We start from the raw sequence: 20,047 nt of genomic DNA, 5'->3' as shown, positions 1-20,047 counted from the left end.
TTTTGGATTACATCTCTGTCTTGTTTGCTGTGTTAAATAAAACCATTGAGTTCCTGCTCTTGTGTCCATACCTGCTTCCTGACAATCTGTATGAGTTGGTTTCCAGTAAACAGCATCTAAATTTCTATACTCCTGTTGCATGCTTATCAGTCCAAAACAGTTGCTAACACGAGGTGAATTGTTATTATAATGTTTACCTGGGGAATTCAAGCCTCTTGGTAACATCCTGCAGTTTACATGTTGCATGCTTATTTAAATACATATATATTAAGTACAATCTACTTAATTAAAATTTACTGCCTTTTGATTACACTGACATTGGTGTTCTGGATTATTATATTGAATTTTTTGTTGCTTTGCCTCATCTCTTTCAGAGCATAATTGCTGCACAATGGGAAAGTATAGGTAAGTAATTGGAACATTGATTTCCTTCATATAGAGTCATGTGAAAAAATAAGTACACCCAATGGAAATTGTAAGCCTTTTTGACATATTTGGACAAGCAAACATTTGATCATTTCTGAAACAGTGCCTATTAATGAAGTAGAGATACTTGAACAACGAAAATTAGCTTTAAAAATTGTTTATTCAAAAGAAATGTCAATAGAAGTGATATTCTTCTGTGGGAAAAGTAAGTACACACTTGGCCTCAGAACCTAGTATTGCTCCCTTTAGCAGAAATAACTTCTTGTAGGTGTTTTTCATAATTGTTCCCCAGCCTTGCTAGAATTTTTGACCACTCTTCCATGAAATATTTTTTTCAGTTGTAAGATGTTTGAGGACTTTCTTGCATTTACTGCCCATTTCAAATCCTCTACAAGATTTCAGTCGGATTCAAATCCGGGCTTTAACGAGGCCATTCCATAACCTTCCAGTTCCTTTTTTTGCACCATTCCTTGGTGGATTTGCTAGTGTGCTTAGGATAATTATCCTGTTGAAAGGATCACTTGTAGTCAGTGCTTAATTAGTAAATTTGCAGGGCCCAGAACACTCAGAGGGTAGTGATCCAGCAGATCGGGAGGCACAAAAAAGGTTGCGGTCATCGACCGTGTATTTAACTGTATTTAATTCCGGGCAGTCAATCTCACTTTCAAAGCCATGTGCATGTTTACAATGTTTAGCCTCATGAGCACTTCTAAAAACCTTCTACAATCAGGCTAGTGTTATCACTGCTAGTCGTGGGAATGGTCACCAAACTGCTTCACCATTGACCCGCTGCTGCCATAACTATAGGCTTTGCTTCATGACAACGAATTCAGGTGAACTTTGAACTTGAAATGATTACATTATGTGAAAGAGGTTATTGATTGGCTATTAGCAATATTTGAGCATTTGTATTACCGTTTTTGTTGTTGTTGTTGTTCTGTTTTAAATTTTGGTGAATTAAAAACTAAAACTATATGTTTTGATAATATTGCTGCGGGAGACTTTATATCCAGCTGCAGAGGTGCTGGATCCACAGAAAAAGGTTCCGGAACGCAGGTGTGCTATATTTTAGAAGTTATATTTTAGGGGTCAAATTAAGCTCTGCTTGTAGTTCAACTTCAATTTTCGGACAGATGGCCTCACATTATCCTCTTTGATATGATGCAGAATTCATAGTTAAATCAATGAATGTAAGCCGTACAGTCCCTGATGCAGTGAGGCAAACCCAAACCATAACATTTCCACGACCATGCTTCTTCTGAAAAGCTGTCTTTGGTTTGCTGTTATTGTAACTCTGATTCTTTGATTCACCCCGATACTTTGATTTGTCTGTCAAGAGAACATTATTCCAAAAGCCCCGGTATTCCCTATATGCTCATTGGAAAATTTCCTGGCACGTCTCAAATGCAGGTCAAATTTGTACAATCTCTTTCTGATTATAGAAGCATGCACTTTGACACCAACAGTTGCAAGACTTAATAACAGATCCTATGATGAAATACTGGGGTTCTTGGAGACTTCTTTTTGCTTCAGATGGTCTGCTCTTGGGCTGAATTTGCTGGGATGGCCAGTCCTGGATAAATTGGCAGTCATTTGAAATCTGTGCCATTTGTAGATTATTTTCCTTACAGTGGAATGATGTATTTCAAATCATTTGGAGATCTTTTTAAATCCCTTGCCAGACTCATAGGCATCCACAACCTTTTTTTCTGAATGCCTTTTTTTCAGAACTCTTTAGATCTTGGCATGATGACACCACACACCCCAATAACAAAGGGAACACTAGACACTAGATATGAGAGGGATATAAATAAGTCAGATTCCACCTGCACTCCCTAAGCAGTTTCTAATCGATGGCACCCAATCTTAAGCACCTAATTCTAATTTTATGGATTTGAAGGTGTGATAAATGTAGGGATATACTTACTTTTTCCATGTGACTTATCTGTATTTTTGTTACTTTAAATTGTGAAAATTACTATAAAATGTCAGTCATGTGTCATTTAATAGAGTGTAACAATTTTATTAATAGGCACTGTTTCAAAGAGGATCAATTGTTTACTTGTCCAAATATGTTTAAAAAAAAAAAAAAACATCCCATGAGATGTACTTATTTTTTCACGTCACTATATGCTGGTGCTAGTTAATGTTTATTTATTAAGATAAACTTTTTTGGTTCTGGCACTTTCCATGTGCACAATGTGTCACATATCAAGGAGGTAACTCTGGACTTCAGTTCCCATCAGCCACTGCACTACATGTCACATGACCACCTGCACCTGATTCACGTTTGTTAATGAGCACACTTATATATAGCCATTGTCTGCACTGTTTCTCTGTCTTTCGTTTGTCTTAGAGCACCATGTTCCATGTTACCATGTTTCTTGATCTTGTTAATGTTTAGTTTTGCCACAGTATTGCCAAGTTGTCTTAGTGTCTTTGTTTTGTTGTTCGTTTAATAAACTATTTGAAATTCTGCGATTGCTTCCGAACTCCAACCTTGAAACGTGACACAATGACAGTGTGACTGGTGGATGCAAAAAGATCACTTGTTTTTCAAGATCACTGTTCAATATTTGAGAATTTGTCCCTAATTAAACATATATACATTATAATATTTTTCTTTGTTACAGAAAAAAAATATTATTTCTCACATGACCTTGAATCAACAAATGCACGATTTGGGACAGGGCATAATGCTCTAATGTAACAAAGTGAGGAAAATGTCTAGAGGGTCTGAATATTTTCTGAGTGTAGGGTGCAATGACATATACTATTAAGCTTTCTTGCTGTTTATCTTTGAAAGGGTGATATTAATGGAAACACAGGCCAAATAGTCTCTGTGCAAGCTGAGTTGATTACAACAGTAAATCTCATTGTTATTAAATGGTTACATGTATATTTCATGAATCTTAACATTAGTGATGAAAATATATTATCTGTCTCTTTAATATGGGACCTCATACCAAACACCAACTTTACAGTAACTATGGCTGGTCCAACAGTACCATTTCAGACACTTTGTCTACCCAGTCACTGCTCTGACTACCCCAGTCACTGGTCTGACTTCTACAGTCACTATAGAATTCTATACCTTTATAATTATAATTATAATTATATACATTATATAATAATGAATATAATTATATGTAATTGTATAATTCTGTTAATAAGAAACAAATATCAAGTGACTGACATTTCAGACCCAATATGGACAAAATAAATATGGAATATTTATTTTGTATATAAAATAGTTCAGAAAGAAGCCACAGCTAGACAGAGAGTAGTGTGTTGATATGCAGTGCACAGACTGACTGAAAGTTCTTATTAGTAACGGTTTCAATGTAACACATTATTGCTAGATTTGGAATTGTACATAGTGAACACAGACAAGTGGAGTGATGCAGTGAAATGTCTCGGTCCACTTATAATAAATATCAGCACTCTGGGAACGGGGCTTGTCCGATGAAATTAGTGGACGAAACTTACCACAGTCTAAAATACTGTATAATTTTGGACAACTACAACTAATTGTCCAAGTTCTAAAAATGTGAAAATTTCTTTCTGCATTTCTCTATATTTCGGTATGTCTGAGTGCATGTAGGCCCATGCACTGTTCAGACACATTCATGTTGTTCAGACAATGTTTGTTATTAAAATTATAGACATGAATAATTGACACATTTGTGTGTGTGTGTGTGTGTGTGATTCACTGTGCCAGGTGCTGTTGCCAGTCTCACTGCTTCTATCAAAACCACATCATCTGTGTCTCTAACCTGGAATGAGCCACCTGGGAACAGGTCGTACTTTACAGTAAATTGGGCTGATGGCAGTGTGAATAACAGCAGTAACACTTCAAACACGTCTTACACTGTCACTGGTCTGACTGCTGGAGTGAACTACACATTCACTGTTACTGCAGTTGCTGCAGATGGACAAACTGCAGGAGCACCAACTCAAATCTCAGCATTCACAAGTAAATCCTGTACTGCTGATACAGACAACCTTATTCATTACATCTGAACCTACTGAAAAGTCTCAAAATGAGTACTACATTTATCTATAATTAAAATTGTCTGTGTCTGTAAATGTGGGCCTTAGATTTGGTTTAGCGATTATGTAGCAGAGGTTTAATGATTTAGAATTTTATACACCCTGACTTAGATACATTTCTTGAAACAATGTTTGAGCTATTAAAATACAGACGTCAGTGATTACCGTGTGTGTGTGTGTGTGTGTGTGTGTGTGTGTGTGTGTGTGTGTGTGTGTGTGTGATTTGCAGAGCCAAATGCTGTCACCAGTCTCACTGTCTATAACAAAACTACATCATCTGTGTCTCTAACCTGGAATGAGCCACCTGGGAACAGGTTCTACTTTACAGTAAATTGGACTGATGGCAGTGTGAATAACAGCAGTAACACTTCAAACACGTCTTACACTGTCACTGGTCTGACTGCTGGAGTGAACTATACATTCACTTTTACTGCACTTGCTGCAGATTCACAAACTGCAGGAGCACCAACTCAAATCTCAGCATTCACAAGTAAATCCTGTACTGCTGACACAGACAACCTTATTGAATAGACTGATTAGATTGAATTTTAGATTAGATTGGACCAAATGAAGACTTGAACCTGCTGAAAATGCAGTACTGTTCAACCTGAGTAATACATTTCTCTCTGTGTAATTATATCTCAGTGTGGCTCTGTATACAAGATAAGATGTAACTTTATTTATATGTGGGCTGTAGTTGTGTTTTAGTAGTTACAGTTTTGACCAGAGTTTTAATCATTCAGAATTTGATACATCTGCATCTAGATGCATTTCTTGAAAGAATGGTTGAGATATTAAAATATATAGATGTCAATATTTAATACATTTGTGTGTGTGTGTGTGTGTGTGTGTGTGTGTGTGTGTGTGTGTGTGATTTGCAGAGCCAAATGCTGTCACCAATCTCACTGTCTCTAACAAAAACACATCATCTGTGTCACTAACCTGGAATGAGCCACCTGGGAACAGGTCGTACTTTACAGTAAATTGGACTGATGGCAGTGTGAATAACAGCAGTAACACTTCAAACACGTCTTACACTGTCACTGGTCTGACCGCTGGAGTGAACTACACATTCACTGTTACTGCAGTTGCTGCAGATGGAATTACAGGAGCACCAACTCAAACTTCAGCCTTCACAAGTAAATCCTGTACTGCTGCTAAAGACAACCTTATTCATAAGACTGAATGTTAGATTAGATTGGACTGACTGAACACCTGAACGTGCTCAAAATACAGTACTGTTGAAAATGAGTAATACATTTCTCTCTGTGTAATTATATCCCACTGTGTCTCTGTATATGTGGGTCTTAGTTGTGTTTTAGTAATTATCAACCAAAGTTGTAATCATTCAGAATTTTATTCACCTGGATTTAGATGTATTTCTTGAAACAATGACTATGTTCACATGCACATCAATATTCTGATATTAATCTGAATTTTTGCACTATTCTAAATAGTATTGAATCGCCACAATCCGATTGCCCGATTCAGATCAAGACAATATTCTGATGCCCCAAATTCTGATTTCCACCCCTGGAATATGCCCGTTTTAATCGGAAATTGGTTTCATGTAAATACCTTATTCAGAAAATCCATTGAAAGGAGATATATGCGCATGATCAGTCCTCAAGGAATTGTGGGTGCTAACAGATGCTTAGCTGTAGGCTAAGTATTTAGGAATGGCAACTCAGGCATACTTACAACAAACATGTATACAGGAATATTCTGATGCCTGTACGCATATAAACATTGCATTCAGAATATGGATGTAAGATGAAGATATAGACTTTTAAATGGAATTTGATGTGCATGTAACATAGTCAATGTTTCAGATATTAAAATACATAGATGTCAGTAATTAACACATTTGTGTGTGTGTGTGTGTGTGTGTGTGTGTGTGTGTGTGTGTGTGTGTGTGTGTGTGTGTGTGTGTGTGTGTGTGTGTGTGATTTGCAGAGCCAAATGCTGTCACCAATCTCACTGTCCCTATCAAAAACACATCATCTGTGTCTCTAACCTGGAATGAGCCACCTGGGAACAGGTCGTACTTTACAGTAAATTGGGCTGATGGCAGTGTGAATAACAGCAGTAACACTTCAAACACGTCTTACACTGTCACTGGTCTGACTGCTGGAGTGAACTATACATTCACTGTTACTGCAGTTGCTGCAGATGGACTAACTGCAGGAGCACCAACTCAAATCTCAGCATTCACAAGTAAATCCTGTACTGCTGATACAGACAACCTTATTCATTAGATTGATTAGATTGAATTTTAGATTAGATTGGACCGACTGAACACCTGAACCTGCTCAAAATACACTACTGTTGAAAATGAGTAATACATTTCTCTCTGTGTCTCTGTATATGTGGGCCTTAGTAGTGTTTTAGTAATTATCAAATAGAGTTTTAATCATTCAGCATTTTACACACCTGGATTTAGATGTATTTCTTGAAACAATGACTACGTTCACATGCACATCAATATTCTGATATTAATCTGAATTTTTGCAATATTCTAAATAGTATTGATTCACGTAAACGCCACAATCCGATTGCCCGATTCAGATCAAGACAATATTCTGATGCCCCAAATTCTGATTTCCACCCCTGGAATATGCCCGTTTTAATCGGAAATTGGTTTCATGTAAATACCTTATTCAGAAAATCCATTGAAAGGAGATATATGTGCATGATCAGTCCTCAAGGAATTGTGCGTGCTAACAGATGCTTAGCTGTAGGCTAAGTATTTAGGAATGGCAACTCAAGCATACTTACAACAAACATGTATACAGGAATATTCTGATGCCTGTACGCATATAAACGCATTCAGAATATGGATGTAAGATGAAGATATAGACTTTTAAATGGAATTTGATGTGCATGTAACATAGTCAATGTTTAAGATATTAAAATACATAGATGTCAATAATTAACACATTTGTGTGTGTGTGTGTGTGTGTGTGTGTGTGTGTGTGTGTGTGTGTGTGTGTGTGTGTGTGTGTGTGTGTGTGGTTCACAGACCATCCAAATGCTGTCACCAGTCTCACTGTCTCTAACAAAACCACATCATCTGTGTCTCTAACCTGGAATGAGCCACCTGGGAACAGGTCGTACTTTACAGTTAATTGGACTGATGGCAGTGTGAATAACAGCAGTAACACTTCAAACACGTCTAACACTGTCACTGGTCTGACTGCTGGAGTGAACTACACATTCACTGTTACTGCAGTTGCTGCAGATGGACAAACTGCAGGAGCACCAACTCAAATCTCAGCATTCACAAGTAAATCCTGTACTGCTGATACAGACAACCTTATTCATTACATCTGAACCTACTGAAAAGTCTCAAAATGAGTACTACATTTCTCTATAATTAAAATTGTCTGTGTCTGTAAATGTGGGCCTTAGATTTGGTTTAGCGATTATGTAGCAGAGGTTTAATGATTTAGAATTTTATACACCCTGACTTAGATACATTTCTTGAAACAATGTTTGAGCTATTAAAATACAGATGTCAGTGATTACCGTGTATGTGTGTGTGTGTGTGTGTGTGTGTGTGTGTGTGTGTGTGTGTGTGTGTGTGATTTGCAGAGCCAAATGCTGTCACCAATCTCACTGTCTCTAACAAAAACACATCATCTGTGTCACTAACCTGGAATGAGCCACCTGGGAACAGGTCGTACTTTACAGTAAATTGGACTGATGGCAGTGTGAATAACAGCAGTAACACTTCAAACACGTCTTACACTGTCACTGGTCTGACCGCTGGAGTGAACTACACATTCACTGTTACTGCAGTTGCTGCAGATGGAATTACAGGAGCACCAACTCAAACTTCAGCCTTCACAAGTAAATCCTGTACTGCTGCTAAAGACAACCTTATTCATAAGACTGAATGTTAGATTAGATTGGACTGACTGAACACCTGAACGTGCTCAAAATACAGTACTGTTGAAAATGAGTAATACATTTCTCTCTGTGTAATTATATCCCACTGTGTCTCTGTATATGTGGGTCTTAGTTGTGTTTTAGTAATTATCAACCAAAGTTGTAATCATTCAGAATTTTATTCACCTGGATTTAGATGTATTTCTTGAAACAATGACTATGTTCACATGCACATCAATATTCTGATATTAATCTGAATTTTTGCACTATTCTAAATAGTATTGATTCACGTAAACGCCACAATCCGATTGCCCGATTCAGATCAAGACAATATTCTGATGCCCCAAATTCTGATTTCCACCCCTGGAATATGCCCGTTTTAATCGGAAATTGGTTTCATGTAAATACCTTATTCAGAAAATCCACTGAAAGGAGATATATGCGCATGATCAGTCCTCAAGGAATTGTGGGTGCTAACAGATGCTTAGCTGTAGGCTAAGTATTTAGGAATGGCAACTCAGGCATACTTACAACAAACATGTATACAGGAATATTCTGATGCCTGTACGCATATAAACATTGCATTCAGAATATGGATGTAAGATGAAGATATAGACTTTTAAGTGGAATTTGATGTGCATGTAACATAGTCAATGTTTGAGATATTAAAATACATAGATGTCAATAATTAACACATTTGTGTGTGTGTGTGTGTGTGTGTGTGTGTGTGTGTGTGTGTGTGTTTGTGTGTGTGATTTGCAGAGCCAAATGCTGTCACCAATCTCACTGTTTCTATCAAAACCACATCATCTGTGTCTCTAACCTGGAATGAGCCACCTGGGAACAGGTCGTACTTTACAGTAAATTGGACTGGTGGCAGTGTGAATAACAGCAGTAACACTTCAAACACGTCTTACACTGTCACTGGTCTGACTGCTGGAGTGAACTACACATTCACTGTTACTGCAGTTGCTGCAGATGGACAAACTGCAGGAGCACCAACTCAAACTTCAGCCTTCACAAGTAAGTCCTGTACTGCTGATACAGACAACCAAATTCATTAGACTTAATTTTTTATTAGATTGGACTGACAGAACACTTGAACCTGCATAAATTACAGTACTGCTGAAAATGAGTAATGCATTTCTCTCTGTGTAATTATATCCCGCTGTGTCTCTGTATATGTGGGCCTTAGTAGTGTTTTAGTAATTCTCAACCAGAGTTTTAGTCATTCAGAATTTTATTCACCTGGATTTAGATGCATTTCTCAAAACAATGTGTAAGATATAAAAATATATAGACATCAATAATTAACACATGTGTGCGTGTGTGTGTGTGTGTGTGTGTGTGTGTGTGTGTGTGTGTGTGTGTGTGTGTATGATTTGCAGACCCAAATTCTGTCACCAGTCTCACTGTCTCTATCAAAACCTCATCATCTGTATCTCTAACCTGGAATGAGCCACCTGGGAACAGGTCGTACTTTACAGTAAACTGGGCTGGTGGCAGTGTGAATAACAGTAGTAACACTTCAAACACGTCTTACACTGTCACTGGTCTGACCGCTGGAGTGAAATACACATTCACTGTTACTGCAGTTGCTGCAGATGGACAAACTGCAGGAGCACCAACTCAAATCTCAGCATTCACAAGTAAATCCTGTACTGCTGATAAAGACAACCTAATTCATTAGACTAATTAGGCTGATCAATCTATCCCATATTTATTGGCTAATGCACAATCAAGCTTTTTGCTTCATTCAGAATGCTCTCCGTTACACGGATGTTTTGGGGACTTTGCAAAACAGTCCACAATTCAAACTCCATAACCTACCTTGTTTGTGCAGAGATGTTTCTCCACCATAAAATATTCTTCTTTGATGGATGCAGAGTTTTGTTGCCTCCCAAAAGCATATGTTCTCAGTTTTAAACAACAATCTCATCGCGGATTGCAGGATAGCTAGCTTACGGCTAGTCCACAGCCTCAGTTCCTATTCTCAAAACTAGCTGCTGAGTGGGAGTTTTGCTAAACAATTTTTGTCTTGATAAGGCACAGGCAGATCCATCTCACAGGAGATTGATAAGACTCATACTTGAGGGTGGCCAATGGGCAACAAGAATGTGTGTACATGTATTTAGTCATAATGTGCCTGACGTCTCTCAGTGGAGGGAGAGAAACATGGTGCACATACTGGACGTTGGAGTAGGTGTTTGTAACTGTAGGTAGACTCCAAGTTGCTATTGCTTCACCCCAGTTAAGGTAAAGACTGTTTCAAAGCCCCAACCTAGGTATCGTTTAAAGCAAGCATGTCAGCTCAACCAGTATGTGTGTCCAGCCTTCTTCCTGAGGGGGAATTGCGCCCTGTTCTAGCTGTACCTCAAAATGTTGGGCTTAATGGCTTCTGCTCTGCTTGCAGTCCAGTTGTATCACTAATTATAATATGGTGCATTCTCTCTCTCATTCTCTCTCTCTCTGTGTGTGTGTGTGTGTGTGTGTGTGTGTGTGTGTGTGTGTGTGTGTGTGTGGTTCACAGACCATCCAAATGCTGTCACCAATCTCACTGTCTCTAACAAAAATACATCATCTGTGTCTCTAACCTGGAATGAGCCACCTGGGAACAGGTCGTACTTTACAATAAATTGGACTGATGGCAGTGTGAATAACAGCAGTAACACTTCAAACACGTCTTACACTGTCACTGGTCTGACTCCTGGAGTGAACTACACATTCACTGTTACTGCAGTTGCTGCAGATGGTGGAACTGGAGGACTCTCTCGGATCTCAGCCTTCACAAGTAAGTCCTATGCTGTTGTTAACATGTTTATTTATTTTCATGTATATATTAAGATGCAGCAATATAGACTTGTATAGACATCCTTGTCAGTATTTGTAACAAGTTTCCACATGCTTGTACAGCATCATTAATGTGAATCACCATACTATGGAGAGAGCATGAGAGCGACTCTTTCTGTGCAGTGTGAATTCTTAATAAGAGCGTTGGTTAAGCTTAAGAATTACTGGTTGATGATATCTGCAATTGTCTGAATATTTTTTTATATTACGTGACCGTCATCAGTGCTCTACACGAGAATGGTAAATAGGAAGGTCACATCATAAAAGTAGAATGCTAAGGCACATTCATCTCTTTTTAAGTTCTGACCTGTCTCTTAAAGCTGTTAAACAAGAAAAAAAAAAATACCGCATGGGTATTCATGGACCAAAATGTTAGTGTTAGTTGGATTGTAGACATGACAGAATTACTTTTAATGTAGCAACATTAAATACTTTTATTTTCTTCTGGAGTAAATTACATCTTCATAATGTGTGATGTTTCTGCAGATAATTCAGCAAAGGGAATCAGTTGTACTATAATGCTACACAAATTTGGTTCAGAGAATAAAGAGATGAAATTCTGAAATTCATAGCCTTATACTATTAGAAATCTCACTGTAGATAATGTGGCATCCACTATATTACTGTACTGGACTGAGCGAATAGGGAAAGTCTCCCATTGTGATCAAAGTTGTACTCACAGAGCTTGATGTTGTAAGAGATGTTATAAGTATTCCATTACTAAGGTACTATTAAATGTTTGTTTCATGTAGATTAATATATTTTCCTAACACAATGGCCTCTAACCTGTACTCACAGAACCTGATGTTGCAAGTGACCTCAGTGTAACTGAAATTACAACAAGCTCATTGTTTCTGAACTCGACTGAACCAATAACAGAAAGATTAGTGCCACCTCCCAAAAAGGCTTACAATATTACATTCGGTAAACTACTGAAACCACCATGATTAACACAACTACAGAAATCTGACTCCTGAGTGTAGTACATGTGCAAAGTTTAGCAAATAATAAAACAGAAGGAAATTTCAGAGCAGTTTAGTATATAAATATGACCTTGCAAATCAACTATGCCATGGGTAATAGCATAGCATAACCAGAGCAGTGGGGGACAGGGATGGGTTGGTAGAAGCTGGGTAGATTTTTTTTTCATTTATGTAGTATTTATTTTAGTTCATATTCATGTATCTATAATGTCTTTCATTCCTTTTGTGCTTAGTGTGGATACAAATGCTCAGAGACCGCTTTACCATTTTTTAGACATATAAATATATTAAATGAATCTATTATTCAACATATTTTTAATCATACTTTTTTATACTAGACAGTTGACTCTCTAAAAATTTATAAACATTTACAAATCTTAGTGCTGTATGTGAGATTTTCATTTGTCAGTCCCCAGGTCTCAACTCAATCCCTCTAGTCCACCTCCACTTAACACACCAGTATTTCAAAAGTACCGTTCAGTTTTAATCTGTCATAAGATAGGAGGCTGAGACAGATGCAGTTGCAGTTAAGGAGGATTTTAATGAAACATCAGGCAAACAAACCCAAAACATAAGGCAAGATCAGGGTCAAAAACACAGTGTTGAAAATTGAGAATAAATTCATCTGGCACTTTTTAGATGAAATAGATTTTTATTCTGGATTACTTTTGAAACTGGGACAAATAATGGACAATGTTTATGTTTCTAGTATTATATTTCCAATGAAACATCATGGGACCCACCAAGTTAATTTTTTTTGCCTTATGGGTTCCCTCAATGCTTACTGGGGGTAGGATATGGCTGGCAGAAAGCAGTAAGCAGAGTCATTTAAAGTTCATAATTTTATTGCTTTTGAAATCACACAATTTGTCAATAGGTCAGATATTACTTTAAAATAGAATGGTGTGTGATGCAGAGTGCCATAAACCAGTGGGGCTTCCTATAAAATCCAGCAGTTATTATATATTGTGAGTCTCAGCTATTGAGGCACATAAAGGCACATTTTTCCACTGTTAAAGATAGTATTTGTAGTTGATTTATTTGTTTGTTTGTTTGTTTGTTTATTTATTTATTTACATACTTACTTACTTACTTTTGGACAAATTAACATCCTGAGTTTATTCTAATTTTTAGAATAATTTTTCTGTGAATGTATTATTTCATCTGTAACATGACTCTTCCCATAGAGCCAGACATCGTCAGAAGTCTCACATCCTCTGAAGTCACAACAACATCTGTATTTCTGGACTGGAATAAACCATTAGGAGAGAGGTCTTTCTTTATAGTGCGATGGACAAACAGCAGTACAACTCCTGTAACTGCCTTTAACATCACTGATCTAACCCCTGGAACAAATTACACATTTACAGTCTCAGCTGTTGCTGCTGATAATAAAACAGAAGGATCACTGGTTGGCCTTTCCACTTGTACAGGTAGGTTTCACAAGATTAAATGTAAAGGGTGAATTGTGAGGGTGTTTAGACACTTTTGAGGAAATTGAAAACTGGGATCCCCTACACTAGGGCAGGCAAATTATAAAAATACATATAAATCATTTCAGGGCTCTTTTTTTTTTTTTTTTTTTTTTTTGCCAGTGCAGCACAACAGCATGTTGTTAATTTTGTTTGGTGTAAGCCATTTTTTCCAAGTTTGCACTCAGATGCTGTTTCTGTGATCCAAATTAAACACCCCTGCACTGACATAGTTGGAACCGCACAACAGTGGGAGTAACATCTGAAATACATAATATTTTCACACCTATTTCTTAATTTGCACTTGCATTGCATTTTGAGATCCCCTCTTAGAGAAAACACAACTCCTATATGCAGACCCTGTCACATTTTTTGGACACATTTTGATGTGCATTTTAATATCAGAGTATGCTGCTTTGAGTTATCACTCAAAAATACACCTATAAACACCGCTGTCCTGTGTCAGTTAACACTCAGATGTGTTCAAACAGCATGGTCAAGCCCATCGCAGTAGAAACTGTAATGCATTTATACATGGACTTTTATTGTAACTACCATTTGCTTGCAAAAAAACAAAAAAAAACAACCTGCTGCTTACCTTAGTTGTAGACTCTAGAAAAGTAATTTATTAAAGTAATAAGAAATTAATTCTTATTAATTGCTTTATGGAACATCATCTACTTAAAATACAAAAAAGAATAAGTGCATGTAATCCTTTCTAGTATCTTCACTAAAACAGAGTGGCTCCTTTTCCCCCAAGCACCTGGTGCTTGTTGTAAAACCCTGTGTGTATGTGTATGCACACTCCATTTTATACTGAGTGTCTGAGGGCTGACCAGCAAAGGAGAGCAAACTGTGTTTTTTGACTGACTTTTTTTTAGTTACCATTAAAATGATTTTGATCCACTTTGACACTTTATTGTATAAAACACTATATTCAAATGTACTGCATACTCACATCTAATCACATAATGTGGCACTTTACTGTACTGAATCCACAGTTTTTAAGGGGAAACAGAGAGTTTGATTTGAGTTGATTGGATATCATTGCAGCACTAACCACACCTCTGTCACTATTATTCAGGTTCCCATGTTGTGTTTTTATGCCTTACCATTGTGCTTGTTCCAGGATTACAAAAAATCTGATTTACAAAATTATAATTGAAATATTTGTACTCTTGTTAAATTTTATTAATCTAGTAATTATCTGATTCCTCAAGATGCAAGTCCTGTCTTTGACATAACCTGCAAAGGACCAAATCGCACCTCACCAGCTTTGCTGAACTTAACATGGATGAATCCTCCGGGCAACAACCAAGGATTTAACATCAGTCTCAATCAAACACCCAGTGTCTTTATTTTACCTTGTAGTCCTGTCTGTAACCACATTTTTTCTGAAAACCTCCAATACTTCAGCACTTACAGTGTGATTATTTCAACCCTTGGATGTGGTGAGAGTGGTACATGGGACTTTAAGTGCACAACAGGCATTACAGGCATGTAATTTAATTCTTTTCATTTGCTGTATTGTGTTATCTAAAACGTCTTGGAAATAGCTCATATAAACATGATTGATAAATTGCATAGCCATTTCTCTTGACACAGAGCAGAAAATAATCAAGTGCACTTTGTACTCTATCATTTAAGACCCATCAGTTCCCAGTAATCCAGGAGACGTAGCAATCATCGTCTCTCCAATAAGCCAGACTGTAGTAAAGCTACAATTCAGTACCAGTCTTCTGAATAGTACTAATGGGCCAATTCAAGCCTATGGTGTTCTGCTCTCAACTGACCTGAAAAGTAGGACCTTTTTCCATTTTTACTGATCTTCATATGGGTCCATATGTATTTGGACAATTACACACTTTTTCTAATTTTGCCTATATTACAGTACCACAATGGATTTGAAATGAAGCAGTCAAGATGTGACTGAAGTGTAGACTTTCACCTTTAATTGAAGTGGTTTAACAAAAATTTTGTATTAACAGTTTAGGAATTACAGCCATTTTTACATAGTCCCTCCATTTTCACAGACTCAAACGTAATTAGACAAATTAGCATAATTATAAATATTAGCATTATTTTAATCATTTGATGCAAATCCTTTGCGGTCAATGACTGCCTGAAGTCTGAATCTCATGGACATCACCAAATGCTGAGTTTCCTCCCCTGAGATGCTTTGCCTGGCCTTTACTGCAGCTGCCTTCAGTTGCTGCTTCTTTGTTTCAATCTCCAAATACTTATGGACCTGATGGTAGAAGGATGATACCCTGAAGATTTTTTCAAGAATATCAATAACAAGAATGTTTTGAATGTGATTTCAGGTAGCAACTCCAGGAATGACCTAACAATGACCTATAGTGATTGGGTAAAAGAGAAGACCAAGACTTATCTCACTGTTTTAAAATTAAATGAAAATCTAATTTCCAGAAGCAACATGATTACGATTGAAATTGGAAGTAACAATGTCTTAGATGTAATCAGTAATACAGAGTATACAAACGGACCTCTGACTAATCAGAACTACAGGTAAGGTAAAAAAAAAAAAAAAGTCAAGTAACTGTGAAAACCTGTGAAATAATGTAAAGTTGTTTTGAAGTAATCCATATTCAGTAAGATTATTTACCTTTTTTTTTATTTTTTTTTTTTTTTTGCAGAGTAGCCATGGTTCTATTCACTTACCTGGAAATCAAAGAAGGACTTGTAGACATCAAGCAATCAATTTTCTCTGTGACACCTTTTGCCACTAAGATCATAAAACCACTCAACCCATCATGTAAATGAACCTACATTTTTTAAATTATCCTTTTTAGTGTTACAACACAAATATCATCACTAAATGGAAGAACAAAAATTATTCTTTGTACCATTATTAACATTGTTATTTATAATGTTCTTAAAGACAGTGCTTTTTTTGGGGGGGGGGGGGGGGCAAACGAAAAGATTAATGAAGGTCCCAGGAAACCTGGAAATACGAAAAAAAAAATTTATCCTTGCATGATACCCACTTTCAGTGTTATATTTAATATTCTTTAAAGGTTGTATGAAATAATGCATGATAAAACACAATCCCAAAATAACCTGAATTCACAGAACAGACTCATCTGAGAACTGTCTGAGTACAGCCTAATTATCAAGCACATGATTCACTTAGTATACAGTGAACTGAAATAAATAAACCTTGGATCTAACTAAAAATTGCATCAACTTGTTGGAGGTGAACAAAAAGAGAGAAACTCTAAAATACATTTATTTTAACATTTTTCAATTGCGAAAAACATTTTTAAAATTGACCAGCAATAAGTTGACACTTTTTAAAAATTACTTATAATCCAAAATTGAATATTTTCATTGTGTTTCTTGGAGATTGAAGGAGTTGAAGTTCGATGAATCCTTCACGTTAAATTCTAACTCTCTACAGCAAACACTGTTGCAGTTATTTTGGGGGTGCTGTTGTCCATCATCTGTATTTTTATCATCATCGCCATCATCTTTGTCATGCTGAGAAGGTGAGAAACCATGTCATTCCATCCAGGGAAACTTTATACGCCCATATACTGTTATTAGTCTCAACCCAAAAGCATTAGGGTAGGTGCAAGCTTTGTTTCCAAACATACCAAACACACCCTATGCCACATATGTAATTAGTTGTTCTTGGTGTTCAAATGACTATTAGTTGTGCATCCTATGTGTTGTGTTTCTGTGACAGACTCCAGACCCACCACAACCTTGAACCGGCGGTTACTGAAAGTAAGTGAGTGAAAAAAATAGCTTCTGTATAAACAGAAGTGTGGTTGTGGATTTAAAAAACAAATATGATGTGTGTGTGTATATATATACTGTACATGAGCCACCTAATTACATCTTTAAAAACTGCTGTTACTCATGATGCGTCACAGGGCGGTATAACACCCTTGGAGGAATGACCTAGCTATCATTTTCTGCACACATGCACTCACAGACGCTCTACAATTAGTTACTGTTGCTGTAATTGATAAGGAAGTATGTGTTATGCCTTCCACTCAGACAGTATGAACAAAAAGCAGAATATATTACTTTATACATATGATATGCGTACGTACCAACTGGACAGGTTTTTTAATTAGTTAGGCGTGTTCAGCTAAGTGACTCAGTAGAATAACTTGTGTCTGTCTTTGGCACAAATAATTTGTTTGGTTTTTGTTTTTCCTCACTCCTGCCACATTTACAGTATGTAGTGTGTAGTTTGTGTCATCTTCTTGTATAATTTGCATTCTAGGCAATGTATTTATATACTTAGCTTTGTTGTTTGTCTTTGACATCATTTTTTTGTTTTATATCTTTCTGCAATTATGAGCCTTTTCCAGTCTCCTTGTCTTCTTGAATTCTTATGTTTTCAGGTTTTGACCTGCAATCAACCTATGTCAACTTGAGTAATGCAACAAGGCCGATTCTAGATTCTCCCACCAAATTGGTTCAAACAACCTGGAAATTTTGAAACACCCCTCAGCCTTTCCATCCAAATTCATCTGGCTCACCATCAGTTACAGAAGACTTTGGCAACCATGAATGTAGTGAACCAGACTGGTGTGTGTGTGTGTGTGTGTGTGTGTGTGTGTGTGTGTGTGTGTGTGTGTGTGTGTGTGTGTGTGTGTGTGTGCTGTGGGGCGGGTGTCAGAAAGATTTTATTTGGTGTTATATTATGGGGTCCAGTTAAAGCCCATTTTTTATTTTATGTGATAGGAATTTTAGAAAAATACTACATTTGAGCTATCTATTTTAGACTGTTGAAAAAAAAGCAGGCAGCACAGTGGTGCAGGAGGTAGCATTACTGTATAGGGACTTTGCCAGTGATATAATCCCTAAAGTATTATCTTTCCTGTCCAACGCATAAACCATACCAGAAAATGACCGCAAAAGCTTAGCACAGGCACTTATTTGAAGCTCATTTGAGGTTATCTGCAAAACCAATAACCAGGATGGCCACAACACACAAGACTCCAGGCAAGAGTCTCCAAGGTGGGCAGAGTCAGGAAAGGCAAGATTTGTCTCTCCAGGAAGACAATGGTTACTGTTAAATAATGATCCAATAAACTGGTGTTATATAACAAAAAAGCCCTTTCTTTTCAAACACAGCAAACCAAAAAATTGCTCTGGACTTTTATAACCTGCTTTTTCATATAGTGTGTATGATCATTTCATTCCCCATGTAATTCCTCTGTTTTCTCAAAGGCACAGGGAACTCTGTGAGTGCACAATATTACATTTTCATGATCTAGGCATTTTATAAGCATGCTAAATGTAGTTCTCAAAGTGCAGTTCCTGGGAGGCGAGAATTAGTAATGCACTCCAGGACGTCCCTTTGAACAACACCACTGAATGAGGAGAGGAATGAACCCTGACCCACCTCATCACATAAGATCCAAAGCTGCCTACACTCATTGTACATGCCTACCATTATACTTTATTTCACTATATTATACAATTGTCAATCAATTACTTTTTCTGCATTATATATTGTATTTCTTTTCTATTTCCATATAATTTGTTAAATGTATGCATACTCTTCTTATTATTATTAAACTGCTTTTATGTTGTATGCTTTGACTGTTTCTCTCATCACAAATGAGTTCTACATCTTTCAGTCTATTTATCTAATTTGATGTAAATCAAATATCTTTCAGATAATAGACAAATTATTGCTTTTTTTAAAATCTGAGTTTATTTTGTCCGTTGGCCCGGTGCTTTAAGAAAAAAAGGATTATTTTTTATTAAAAAATAATAATGCTTTCTAATGCTTAAGTTAATAGTGATAATTTGCCCACCTAACACACCCTATAGCTGCGTCACAGCTGCAGAATCCCAAATTAGATCCTGAGCTCAGGGTAGTGTCTGAGTTTCACATGTTCTCTCTGGGTTTATATGGGTTTCTTTACGGGTTCTCCAGTTTCCTCCACCTTCCAAAAATATACAGGTAGATGGATTGGCTCTACTAAATTGCTCGTAGGTATGAGTGAATGTTCAACTTAAAATTTTATGGGTCACATATGCTATCATACACAGTATGATGTGCAGTGAAATGCTTTTTTCAACCTTGTTTGACATAATAATAAAATGTACATAAACCAGAATGTATTTATATACAGGTAGGAAAGGAAAAATATAAGGGATACAGAGATCAGTGGCAGAAACAGTACAACTGTATTTTGAATAGGGTGCAGATATTTGCATTTGTTGAATAGGGTGCATTTGTTTTTGCAATATATGCTGTGCAACATGAGGTAGTGGGTGTTGTGCAAACAAGTCCAAGCTCTAGTCTTATGTGCTGTCCTGGTTGAGGGCCCGAATAACTTGTGAGAAGAAGCTCCTCCTCATTCTCTCTGTGTTGGCCTT

At 36.9% G+C, this 20,047-nt stretch overlaps 1 protein-coding gene across 1 annotated transcript in view; it reads left to right on the top strand.

Annotated features, from left to right (window-relative positions):
• The window catches only part of LOC128634955 (receptor-type tyrosine-protein phosphatase eta), a 25,125-nt gene extending 5,872 nt beyond the window's left edge, over nucleotides 1-19,253 (top strand). Inside the window, exons 2-16 of the mRNA XM_053685931.1 lie at nucleotides 375-405; nucleotides 4,148-4,402; nucleotides 4,709-4,969; nucleotides 5,361-5,618; nucleotides 9,133-9,393; nucleotides 9,759-10,019; nucleotides 10,901-11,161; nucleotides 13,391-13,636; nucleotides 14,896-15,171; nucleotides 15,323-15,475; nucleotides 16,000-16,204; nucleotides 16,333-16,451; nucleotides 17,097-17,184; nucleotides 17,385-17,425; nucleotides 18,055-19,253. Coding sequence (XP_053541906.1) covers nucleotides 375-405; nucleotides 4,148-4,402; nucleotides 4,709-4,969; nucleotides 5,361-5,618; nucleotides 9,133-9,393; nucleotides 9,759-10,019; nucleotides 10,901-11,161; nucleotides 13,391-13,636; nucleotides 14,896-15,171; nucleotides 15,323-15,475; nucleotides 16,000-16,204; nucleotides 16,333-16,451; nucleotides 17,097-17,184; nucleotides 17,385-17,425; nucleotides 18,055-18,152 — 2,814 coding nt within the window. The 3' untranslated portion in view covers nucleotides 18,153-19,253. The remainder of the gene's footprint in view (nucleotides 1-374; nucleotides 406-4,147; nucleotides 4,403-4,708; nucleotides 4,970-5,360; nucleotides 5,619-9,132; nucleotides 9,394-9,758; nucleotides 10,020-10,900; nucleotides 11,162-13,390; nucleotides 13,637-14,895; nucleotides 15,172-15,322; nucleotides 15,476-15,999; nucleotides 16,205-16,332; nucleotides 16,452-17,096; nucleotides 17,185-17,384; nucleotides 17,426-18,054) is intronic.
• The last annotated feature ends 794 nt before the right edge of the window (nucleotides 19,254-20,047 follow it).

Source organism: Ictalurus punctatus, chromosome 14 (assembly GCF_001660625.3).
Source record: "Ictalurus punctatus breed USDA103 chromosome 14, Coco_2.0, whole genome shotgun sequence".
In the NCBI taxonomy this organism is placed as follows: Eukaryota; Metazoa; Chordata; class Actinopteri; order Siluriformes; family Ictaluridae; genus Ictalurus; species Ictalurus punctatus.
The sequence above is the reverse complement of the archived record's forward strand: the minus strand, read 5'-3'. Positions and strand labels throughout refer to the sequence as shown.